Below are 12,683 nucleotides of genomic sequence, written 5' to 3' on the forward strand. Positions count from 1 at the left end.
TCCTCTTGGGTTTCCTGAGGATAAGTTTTTTGCGCTGATTGGCGGGTTGGGCCTCGGAGGAAGTTGGGCCTTTGGGTGGCGATATGCCCTGTGCGGCGGCAATCTCCACCACCGAGTTTGGCACGGTCTGGGAACCCGATGCCAACCCGTGGGCTCGGGCGAGCGCCCTCAGTTCAGCAAGTTTTCCCTGACCCAAGATACGATCTGCATAAAGCAAAGATGCATGGGTTAGCTCAGAGAGAAAAATAAATGCATAAGGCAGTATGCAGCAAAGCAGATAAATGGTGCAGAAAATAAAACCAAAGTCTTGCGCACAACGCACAAGACGCCCAGAAACAGTTAACAGAGATAATGCCAAAGTAAAGACTTAGACGTTGAGGTGAGTTCTAACCTATGCGAACTTCAAGTTGATCTTTGAAGAACTCGTAGGAGATGAGTGTGGTGGTGAGGAAAGTAATGTTGGCGTCTGCCACACTCTTCCAGAAGAAGCAGAGGTCCTTGTCCAAAGCACCCATGCTGTCTGGACTCCTTGGCCTCCTGAAGCTGCCTTTGGACTCTTTGTTCCCCTTGTTTACCCAATACAAGGGGAAACCGTCGAGCAGAGAAGCGTTCTTGTAGGATTGCTGGAAGATAGAGAGGATCGACCTCCCAGCAATCCCATTGAGGCTCACCCACAGGCGATCTCCCGGGTGTTTGGCTTCAAAGAGGAAGAGAAAGACGTCCACTGACGCTGGCAGCCCCAAGTGGTCGCACATAATCTGGAAGGCCCGCACGAACGCCCAGCTGTTGGGATGGAGCTGGGCGGCGGCGATGTCGAGCTCGGTAAGTAGCTCTCTTTCAAAGCGAGTGAAGGGAAACCTAAGTTTCACCTTCTTGAACAGGGTGGTGTATATGAAGCAGAACAACCCGCCGGTGTTCCCTTTGTCGTCGACGCACACTGGCAAGTCGGGGGGGCAAGGTAGCACCATCATCTTCTCGTCGTGCTCCTTGTGGAACGATAGGTGAGGCTCGTCCCCTTTCTTCAAACGAAGAACTGCCCCAGCAGAGTTTACAGAAGATGTTTCCTTCAACAAGGTCGAGGTGGCCCAGGGGTATAATGTTTTGAAGTCTGGGGTAGGAATGGAGGCTCCTCCGGCGACAGGGGGAGTGGCCTGAGCCAGGTTAGAGCGGGAGGGTGCAGGCCTCTCAGCTTGGGAAGAGGAAGCACCAGGTGCTCGCGGTTGGTTGTGTGCTTGAGATGAAGGGTTTCGAGACGAGGGAGGAGGATTTGGGGTGATCTTTGAACGAGCCATCTACAAAGGAAGAAGAAAAGAAAAGGTGATCAGGGTTCGCAGAGGCTGACTCGATCGTGAAAGAGGGGTGAAAAACGAACGAACGAAGGTTCGTTGTAACGAAGACGAAGCCCTAAGTTACGAGGAAGGAGAAACAGAGAAAACAGCCCACAGCGTATGCACGAGATAGTTAAAGGATGATGCGAATCGGTTAAAATGCAGGAAAAACCAGCAGAAGAAGTAAAGGAAGTACCTTTTTATGATCGGAAAAGTGAGGAAGGAAGTTGGTGATTCAGGAGGTTGAAGAACGTTGAGAGCTTTTGCAGAAGAAAGTTGAAGCGTCTGAGAATACGAAGAAAGTGATGGAACAGTGGAGCGAAATGGGTTTAAGGGTTTTTCGAATAAGTTTGGGAAGCGCAAACGGCAATTGAAGGTAACCGTTGATGAAGCCACGTGTCGAGCGATGGGAGGAGTGTTTGGTGGAGCGTCAGAAAAGTAGAAAGTACAACTGCTTGGAATTCTGCGCCAGTGCCACGTAGATCGGTATTGACGTGACTCCTTTAGTCTTTTCGCTGGACAAGTCTTCGCTTAAGACTGGGGGGCTTGTGTACCGCCCTGGCTGTCGGAAGTGATGACGTGGCACCGAGCTACGGTATATGATGGCATTTCATGTGTTCTTCTTGAATCAAAGTAGTAAAAAGTGATGCGGAAGCAATGGGTGAGTGAAACAAAGCCCTCCTAGGAGTTGTGTTGGCTTTGAAGGTGCATGAGGAGTGTGGTGTTTGAGTGGTTCGGCCAGCTCAAGGGAGAAGGTGAAAGGATTGAAGTTTAAAGCCTAGATTTCTAGGAGAAGTAAAGCTTGTGCACAAAAATGGCAGCATAACCTTACTCAATTAAACTTGAAAAATACAATGAGATAGCTTTCCTATTTATAAGCTATCTTGGACGTAAATGGTAAGCTAACTTCTAAGGAAAAGAAAACCAAAAGTAAATCTAAATGCTAAGCCATGTGCCATGTGCAATGACCGGCCACACAACCCTAGTTTCTAGAATGTTTCCATCAAAAGTGCTTTCTACACTATCCTATCTACTAAGTACCCCTAATGGGCCTTCATGTACCAATTACAAGGCTTTCCCAAACCGTAGCTTGATCCATGTGTGGTGAGCTAGACGATCCTTCTAGATGCTCCTTATGTAGCCACTCCTTATCATGGTCTAGACGCTCCATATCTTAGGCTAGACGCTCCTCTTTGAGTCTAGACGCTCCTCTTCATAAGCTAGACGGTCTTAGCCTTGGAAGCTTGGCTTTCATAGTGTGGTGAGCTTGGGCCCTCCTCCATCATCCCCTCCCTCTTGAAAAGGATTTGTCCTCAAATCCAAGGCTTTTGCTTGGGGGATGGTTGTGGCTGGATGGTGTCCATCATCTCCTCCTTCATGAGAAGATCTATCCTCAGATGTGCATTCTTGATCTCGGATAGCAGCCTCTTGCTTCGTCAAGATGTATCCTCCCGGATCAAATGTCAATCTATGTGAATCCTGAAACAAAGCAAAGGAGTTAGGGTGAGCCTTTGGAAAACAATTAATTGTGTGAAGTTGCCATCTTTGTTTTTCTCTTGTTTTGGTCAACTTCTCACAATATCTCCTTTTTGAGGGTTGTAGGTGTCCTCTAATCCTCTTATATTTTCTAAAATTTTCAAAAGTAGTTACTTTTTCCTTAGGCATAATACCTTTAGGAAATGGTGACAACTTTAAAAAGGCAAGAGGACTATGTTCACATACAACTTCAAATGGAGAGATATGAGTAATCTTGTGGACTACTCCATTGTATGCATGTATAAAAGGAAAAGGATTCTCATCCCAAGAATTGTGGGTGTCCCTCATGATTTCGTGAAGCATAGAAGGGAGAGCTATGTTTTCAAATTTTGGAGCTCTATCCCTTATTTTTGAAAATAAATCATGGAGGCTTGTCACTTTTCTTAAGAAGAGTTTATCCACTTCCATGAAGAAAGAATCAAGACCTTTTGTTGTCCTAGGAAGCTCTAATATGAAATGTGTGTCTTCCCAAGTATCTTTTACAAAAGGTGAAGGAGTATAGAGTTCTTGAGACTTTGCTTTAGGTGTAGTTTGAAAACAAGAGTTGTACCTAAAGTAATGTCTTTGAACCTCTTTTCTCATGGGTGACAAAAGTTTTCCTCTTAAAAGCTCTAGAGTTTCATCAATTCTCATTTGCCCCATGAGTTCTCCTTCTTGTAGACTTTTTCTCTTATGTGCAAAGAGAGTCTCGTTGGTACAACCATTGTTTATGAAAATTTGTACATTTTGCAATGGTTGTCTCAATAAGACATGGCAAGTTGTTCTAGGCACTACTTCATACAAAAATTGGTAGGTGCTTATAGATAACTTGTCATTCTTTTGGGGATATCTTAACACATTGGAGAAATAGTCTTGATCTATGCAAGCTTCTTTTAAAGACTTTTCTTTTGTGCTCATGCTTGCAAGTGTTCCTTTACAATAGGAAAGGCTAGGTTGTTCAACAAGAAGCATGTTTGTAAAGGTAGTTTCATTGTGCTTGACTTGTTGAATGACCTTGTGGGAAGGAACACTATTCTCCCACGCCTTTTGTTTCCCAAAATTTTTTTCTTTTTCTATTTTTTCTTCATCCCTTTTGTGTTTCATTTGTATTTGGTCTTTTACCACTTGGGAATGTGGTAAAGGGCTAAGTACAAATCTTTTGTGCTTGTGGATGAAAGAAATCTCGTTAGTTAGACCATTATGCGAGGTTTTCTTATCAAATTGCCATGGTCTACCTAATAAGATGTGGCAAGCTTCCATAGGTACTACATCACATAAAACATTGTCTTTGTAGTTACCTATAGAAAACTCGATTTCCACTTGTTTGTCTACACGTAGTTCTCCATCCTCATTGATCCATTGTAAATTGTACGGTTTTGGATGAGGAACTACTTGTAGTTTTAATTTTTCAATCAATCTAGTGCTACAGCAATTGCAGCATGACCCACCATCCACAATAAGAGAGCATATATTTTCTAAAATATTGCATCTAGTATGAAAAATGTTCTCTCGTTGTGTCTCGTTGGATGCACTAGGTTGATTGTGGAGGATTCTTTGAATCATCAATAAGTCCCCCTCCAAAGGATTTATCCTTTCTCCTTCCCCTTTTTCTTGAGTACTAGGTTCATCCTCACCACTTGTGTACTCATCTTTTCCTTTTAAAAACAAAACCCTTTGGTTTGGACATTGTGCTTGCACATGCCCTCTTCCAAAACATTTAAAACACTTGGTGTCCCTAGCATGGATGTATGGGATGGAGGCATCTTTCACTAAGGGTTTGGTAGTTTCTTTGGATTCGTCTCTAGGTGTACTACCCTCCCTTTTAAAATCTTTCTTGGGATAAGAGTTGGAGTAAGAACCCACCCTTAGACTTGATGTTTTGCGCAAATTTTGTTGTTCAACTTTAATGCAAAGTTGAACCAAATCATTCAAGTCTTGGTAGGGTAATAGTTCTACTCGATCCCTTATCTCAAGGTTGAGCCCACTTAGAAACCTAGATATGGTGGTGGTTTCTTCCTCTCTAATGGATGCTCTTATCATGTAGAGCTCCATTTTCTGCCTATACTCTTCCACACTTAAGTTCTTTTGTTGGAGTCTTTGGAGCTTGTCCATCAACTCCCTATGGTAGTAGGAAGGTATGTGGCGACGTCTTAGGGCTCCCCTAAGGTCATTCCAATATTCTATGGAAGGCTCCCTATGAAGACGTCGGTCTCTCTCTAAAGAGGTCCACCAATACATGGCATTGCTTTGGAAACTAAGGGTTGCTAAGGGTACCTTCCTCTCTTCACTCACCCTATGGCAAGCAAAGAGTTGCTCTACTTTCATCTCCCAATCTAGGTAGGCCTCTACGTCTTCCTTACCATAGAAATGGGGTAGGTCTACCCTTACTTCCTTTGGGCTCTCTTGCTCCCTTTGTCTAGTTCTTCTAGGGGGTGGTTGGTAATAATCATTGATTCTACGGCTGCCCTCCCCTAGAGACTCAATACTTTGAGATGCATGAGTAAGCGTTTTTTTGGATTTTTGTGTTTTTTGTGACTTCTCTTCTTGAGCTTTAGCCAACTCATTGATTTTGTTCTCATTCTCCAATTGTCTAAAAGATATCAATTGTACCGCTTGGGATACGTCTTTTAAAAGAGTTTTCAAAGATTTTACTTCACTTTCTATAGACTTTGGAGAGTGAGAAGAAGAAGACATGGCTAAAACTTTGTGTATATAGGTGTTTTACTTGGAGAAAGTTTAGGAAAGTTAGAGAAGGTAGTTTTCCAGGTAAGGGAGGTGAGTCACAATGGACTACTTAAGTACCAAGCCTTTTCCTTGCCAAAAACTTTCCTCCAATGACTTCACACAAAATTTTCTCTTAGTAAAACACTTAGAACACAAGAAGTTGAGTAATCAAAAAGCAAGAAAACTATGTAAGCTAGATATGCAGCAAAGCTAGTCGGTATAGCACAAAATTAAACAATACTAAGCATGCAAAACGTTTCTACCAAAACAAAAGTAAAACAAGTTCAAACAAGCAACAAATAACTAAGCAAAATTACTATGCTATTCGGCCCTAGGTGAGGCTTCTTGGACACTTTGAGCCCTTGAAGACACACTCACCGTCTAAAACGTAATTTAAAAGAGGTAATTAACAATAAACCAAGTTGTAAAGGAGATAAGAAAACCCCCTTTGTTGTTCCTCTTTTTGGTTAGTGCACTTTCTTTGTTGTCTTGATTGTTGATCTTCTAGGTGTTTGTAGTGTTTGTTTCAAGAAAGCTTGTTTCGGCCTTAGCTTTGACTCCTCCTTAGAAAGTTGGCTTTAATTCTCCAATTTCCAGCACCTATTCACAAGGGCTTAACCTTAAACCAAGTCAATTTCCATGCACATAAGCACCAAGAGAGAATTAAATTCCAGCACCCAAAATGAGAGGTCAAGAAACAAAAGCAAGAAACAAATTTAATTGAAAGAAAACAGTAATACCAAAAGGATTTATAATATGACAACTTAGAAAGAGATTCAAGAAATTAAAGCAAACAATTAAAGGTACTCAATAAAAGTTGGCACACAAAAGGAATTCCTAAAGAAAAGCACTAGATTAGATGACCAAATAAAAAAAACAGCACCACTGGAAAATGTTGTGGGCCAGAAAACGTGTTTGTTCCCCGATTTATGCTGAGCTGTAATTGTAAAATTTGTTTCTGAAATTTGGATGCAAGAAAATTCAGGATCTTATCTAAATTTTGGCTTTGGAATCACCTAAAACGCATGCACCATTTTGTTTTAATAATTTTTGCAAATTTGGTGTGCAGTTAGGCCAGCTGGAGCGCTCAAGATTTGCACTCTGATTTTGTAAGATTTATCATTTTTTTTCTGTTGCTTCTTTTGACCTCATTCTTTTTTTGTCTTTTCTATAACACTTTAAACTTGCATTTTCCAGAAAATCAGAATTTTCCTATCGGTGGAAATATTTATTTTAAAACAAAACAGCCCAGAACAGAGAGATGAGACAGGGGAATTTTGGAAAACTGGAAGAAAACAGCAAGATAACCAAAATTAACACAATGGAAATGTAAGAATGGAAATTGTGTAAGAACTAAGACACAATTATGAACTCAAACTAAAAATAAAAAGCACCAAAGGATCAAAATAACAGCAGATTAAAGCAATATAAACAGACCCAAAAACAAGAAACAATCAAGCCAAAAAAAAATAGGACTACTAAGAATTGATGACAATTATGGATTCACATGACTTGACACAACATTTATAGATTCAGAAAATAAAGACTCAAAGCATAAAATGAAGCAATTATAAGAAAGCAATAAGGACTCAATTTCCTAAAAGAAAAACAGCCACACAATGGTGTAAGGAATCCTATCACAAGCTGCACAGAATTTGTTCAAGATCAATTGAACAATTGTGCTTTGGTTGGATCTTCCATAAGCACACCAAGAACAACTTAAAATATAAAAACAGCAAGACAAGTAAGGAATTGAAATGACAAAGATGAAATAAAGAAGAACTGAAATTAAAAGACCAAGCTACTCATCTTGAAGAACCAAAAGCTCATGATACCAAATGATGGCATTTCATGTGTTCTTCTTGAATCAAAGTAGTAAAAAGTGATGCGGAAGCAATGGGTGAGTGAAACAAAGCCCTCCTAGGAGTTGTGTTGGCTTTGAAGGTGCATGAGGAGTGTGGTGTTTGAGTGGTTCGGCCAGCTCAAGGGAGAAGGTGAAAGGATTGAAGTTTAAAGCCTAGATTTCTAGGAGAAGTAAAGCTTGTGCACAAAAATGGCAGCATAACCTTACTCAATTAAACTTGAAAAATACAATGAGATAGCTTTCCTATTTATAAGCTATCTTGGACGTAAATGGTAAGCTAACTTCTAAGGAAAAGAAAACCAAAAGTAAATCTAAATGCTAAGCCATGTGCCATGTGCAATGACCGGCCACACAACCCTAGTTTCTAGAATGTTTCCATCAAAAGTGCTTTCTACACTATCCTATCTACTAAGTACCCCTAATGGGCCTTCATGTACCAATTACAAGGCTTTCCCAAACCGTAGCTTGATCCATGTGTGGTGAGCTAGACGATCCTTCTAGATGCTCCTTATGTAGCCACTCCTTATCATGGTCTAGACGCTCCATATCTTAGGCTAGACGCTCCTCTTTGAGTTTAGACGCTCCTCTTCATAAGCTAGACGGTCTTAGCCTTGGAAGCTTGGCTTTCATAGTGTGGTGAGCTTGGGCCCTCCTCCATCAGTATAGGCGTGTTGACGAGACGCCAGGTTGGCAGAAGGGAAGGAAGTCGGGGGTTTCGTGAAGTCGCCAGTTATTAAGTTGGCGTGCTCCGATCTCCAGCACACCAGAACCGGCGGTCGCCGGGTTAAAGATGAAGTCGCCAAATGTAAACTCAGGCGACCAAGTGATTAGAGATCGCCGGAGCAAGCACATCGCCGAAGATGAAGGTGGTGCAGATTATGAAGGCGGCCGGCGAGACCACAGGGAAGGTGTGTACGAAGGCACCCTAGCTCGCCAATCCAGTAGAGATCGCACTCCAGGACAGCTATGCACTGAGTAGTATCATGCATAAAGTAACTTAGCCAAAGGAGAGTCAGAAGCAGCGCCCAAGTCAAGGAGGCTCCAGATGATGGCACGTGTACGACTGGATGCGAGCCACGTGTCCAGGTGTGTAACTGCCAGGAGAGAGAAAGTGCCCAGGTATATAAGGGTTTCCCAACGAACTTCTGAGGTACGCACGTTCAGATTGTCTTCTTTACGCTTGCGAGTTCTTGAGTATACTGTGAGAGAGAACTGGTTCACGGTTCCTTGAGAGTTCTTGAGTGTTACTCTTGAAGTATTTGGTGGTTCAGTCACTGACTTGGGCGTTGGAGTGCGATCGGCCGCAGCGACGCCGCTCTGTTCTTTTGCAGGTTCTTGAGGTGGATCGTGACGAAGGACGGAGGTTGACACGGTGCACACGTCGATCCAAGTTTGACGAGGCAAGCTCCAACGTTTTGGTCAACAGGCAGGATCACTTTCTAAAATCTAGTTATCTATAGTTATGTTAACATTTTCAAATTAATTGTTATTATTTTATTTACAAAATTATATAATTATCTATAATTTTATGTTTACTTCAAAATATAATTCATTGGTTCAATAAAGAAAAATATTACACCTTAATTCTGATAACTTTATCTTCATTCACTAAAATAGATTGTATATATTATTTTTAGTTGAAGTGAATTACAATTATTTAGACCAACATTAATGAAGTTTATTTTTACAATGTTGATGGTTGAAGTGACTACAAGAAAATAATTCAATTTAAATTAATTTTAGAGATAAAGATACATTGATTAAATTAAATATTATTTTATAGATTAAAAAAATTAATGTATCTAAATTAGTTTTTATTATTACTAAATAATTTTTAAATTGGTATATAATATTATCTACCAAGATTTAAATAATTGATAGCTAAATCCTAGATACTAATTAGATACAAATTTAAAAATTATTTATTAATAATAGAAACTAATTTAGATATCAATAATTTTTTTAATCATTAAAATAGTATATAATTTAATTAATATAAAATTATTTATTTTTTATCTTTCAATTAATTTTTATTTAATAATTTTTATTTAATAATTTTTATTTAATAATCTTTTAATAATGTTTGTCTTGCGTATACTTAATGTCACGGCTATCTTTATCAAGGTTTCTTGTAAAAAACTTTAAGAAGATTTTAAACCTTCTTTAAGTGTTCTTTAAAAAAAATGTTCTTAATTCCGCAAAATAAAATAATACAATTTGTAAATTACTCTCCAGCATATATAAATTTAATGAGAAAGGTAGCTATCTTGGTTTAACTACTATGGCATTCCCTCTTCCATACACTACAAAAAAAATCCGTATTATCTATGGATTTTTACCCACGGATCTGAGTCCGTAGGTAAATTTAGTATTATCTACGGATATTACCTACGAACAACATTACCTACGGACATTACCCACAGATTCTGAATCCGTAGGTATATTAATAATATTTAATATTTTAATAATATATAATAATATGAATAGTATTTAATAATATTAATAATATTTTATAATATTAATAATATTTAATATTTAATAATAGTTAATAATACTAAGAAAATATAATAATTTTAAGAATATTTATTAATATTAAGAATATTTAATAATATTAAGAAGTTATAATAATATTAAGAATATTTAATAATATTAAAAATATTTAACAATATTAATAATAATAATGATATTAAATATATGAATAATGTTATTAATTTTTATTTTATTAATTATATTAATATTGATAATTATACTCATAAGTATAATAATAATCATAATATGACAACAAAACTTAACTGATGTAATGGTTAAAGTTTCTATGGACATTCCTTAACATTAATTGTAACTCCCATGAAGTTGTTTTGGGTTATTTGGTGCATCAACAAAATTTTAGAAGAATATGGCAAAGAAATGAGAAGGGTAGTAATTGGATTGGCGAGGGCAGTGTTTAAAAGCTTAGGGTTTGAAGAACACTTTGTAGAGAAGGCATTGGAATTGAAGTCAGGGTTTGATGTACTGGCCATGAACCTTTATCCACCCAATGCCAAATTCAAGGGAGCTGTTGGCTTGCCTCAACACACTAACCTTGGCTTTATAATTACACTTGTCCAAGATGTAAATGGTGGTCTCCAAATTCTTTCCCACAAAGGAAACTGGATTAATGCCTACATTCCTCATCATGCCATCCTCATCCAGCTTGGTGATCAACTTAAGGTACTTTTATTCAAATTATTTTCACCATAAAATAGTTTGTATGATTTATAGATACTTGATGCTTTTGTTGTTGTAGGTGTCTTCTTATTGTGAGCACATATAGTAGGATTGTGTAATTGATTTTCTTTTTGACCAGTTTTAAGGTTGTAACACATCTCTTTCTTTATTAGGATTTTCTTTCTGCACTCTAACAAATTTTTCCTTGCACTGCATATTTTTTGGAAAAGACTGTTTTACCCTTTTTAAAAATACTTATGGATTGTTTTTTTGAAATTTTTTTGTAACATACTTTACTTTGCATAACACATTTTATGAATTTTGGATTTATCTTTTCGAAGTCCAAAAAATATGTTACGGAAAGAATAGATTTTTTGTCTTTTGAATTTCTTATTCTGGAAATATCTTTTGCTTAGAGAACATCCTATTCCATAATCATCCAAAACTGTCAAGGGTAATTAGGGTATTTCAAAGCATATAAGGGTGCAGGACAAAACACCCTTATTATTATTGGACTACTGTTTTGTTATTTGTTGGACTACGTGATTTGGTTGTAGATTATATAGCATGATTTTTTTTGTATAAAGGTTAAAGCACACCTCTAGTGTGTTAGTTAATTTATTTCATTCTTTGTGAAACAAATTTTTTTCCTCCATCATCTTTCTTTTAATGCCTTATTATTAATAAACATTTTTCCTCCTTCTCACCATTTGGCTTATGTTTTTAACATCAATCAATTGTAGATTTTAACCAATGGGATGTATAAGAGTCACATTCATCGAGTTATTGTTGACAACAATAAGGTGCAAAGGATATCTGTGGTTGGCCTTCATGGACCTTCACTGGACAAATTGATCAACCCTATCACAAAGTTTGTTAATGAAAAACATCCAAAGAAATATCGTGAGATGACTTTTAAAGAATTCTTGAAAGTGAACGGGGATGATGAGGTTGATGTGCAATCATCACTTGAGCAAGCAAGATTATAGTGAAATTTGCATTTATGTTCTCACACACCAAAGATTAGTGTCAAATACATGCACATCATTATATTATGCTTCACTTAATATGTTATAATAAGGTGTGGATAATTTAAGTCTTCTCCCTTGTATTCTATACTTATCATATTCATATTTCTATTGTACTATCATTTCATCCAGGTATAAAGTAGTGTATGATTTTCTAAATAAATTTAAGCTCTTCATTATATATAGTTGGAAAATAAACTCTCAAAGAACTAGACTAGAAAGACAATATTATTTCTTTATCAACTAAAAAAGAATATAAACTAAAGGAGACACTAGGGGTGCTCAACCTATTTAAACACATCTATATTCTATTTACATAGTATATTAATTAGACTCTCAAAGTACTTCCATAAACATTTCAATCACATAATGCCCTAGCCTCGCTAACATTGTCTTGATAATTACAATGCTTATTAGTTCCAAATACAAATTTTGCAGCTTCGTTAACAATCTAGTTCTAGCTTGTAATATGTGTCTTCCTATCCATGATATTGTTGCCAAACATATACACCATTAGAGTTATGATGCAAGGTGTGCATTTTAGAGGAGAGTTCCTCTTCCGAAACTTATCTTAGCTTGGTTGTGTTTTTTTTTTTAATCAGCAAAGAATCAATCAAATTATATAGGGTGCACTTTAGGGGTGCTCCAACCCTTATGCAATTCCAAAACAAACCTATCATAATCCCTCCCTACTGCATTCCATCATTACTAATACATGAGGGACTTCAAAATCAATATTTAAAAGCTTCCTAAAAGACAAAGCAATTCATTTAAACATAACCAGAACTGTCAAATATTTTTCATCATTGTTGGCCATGCATGGGATTCCAAAATCCCTACTTCATTCCACATCTCTTTTGCGCCTTGAGATGGTGGAAAACCGCAACAGCAGTAGTAAAACTGTTGTTGTCAACTTTTCCAATAGTTGCAGCAGAAGAAATTGTGTTTCCTCTCCTTCAGAGTCCATTGGCACCCATCTCTGACAAACTTCTTCCTCTCCCTGCAATCTCCAAAAAT

At 37.7% G+C, this 12,683-nt stretch overlaps 1 protein-coding gene across 1 annotated transcript in view; it reads left to right on the forward strand.

The window, feature by feature from the left end:
• The window catches only part of LOC137818895 (2-oxoglutarate-dependent dioxygenase 19), a 32,098-nt gene extending 20,471 nt beyond the window's left edge, over positions 1-11,627 (forward strand). The window contains exons 4-5 of the mRNA XM_068622542.2: positions 10,322-10,641; positions 11,382-11,627. Of these exons, the coding sequence (XP_068478643.2) occupies positions 10,322-10,641; positions 11,382-11,627 (566 nt within the window). The remainder of the gene's footprint in view (positions 1-10,321; positions 10,642-11,381) is intronic.
• Positions 11,628-12,683: the final 1,056 nt, after the last annotated feature.

The sequence above is a fragment of the Phaseolus vulgaris genome, chromosome 10, assembly GCF_051622355.1.
Source record: "Phaseolus vulgaris cultivar YP4 chromosome 10, ASM5162235v1, whole genome shotgun sequence".
NCBI lineage: Eukaryota > Viridiplantae > Streptophyta > Magnoliopsida > Fabales > Fabaceae > Phaseolus > Phaseolus vulgaris.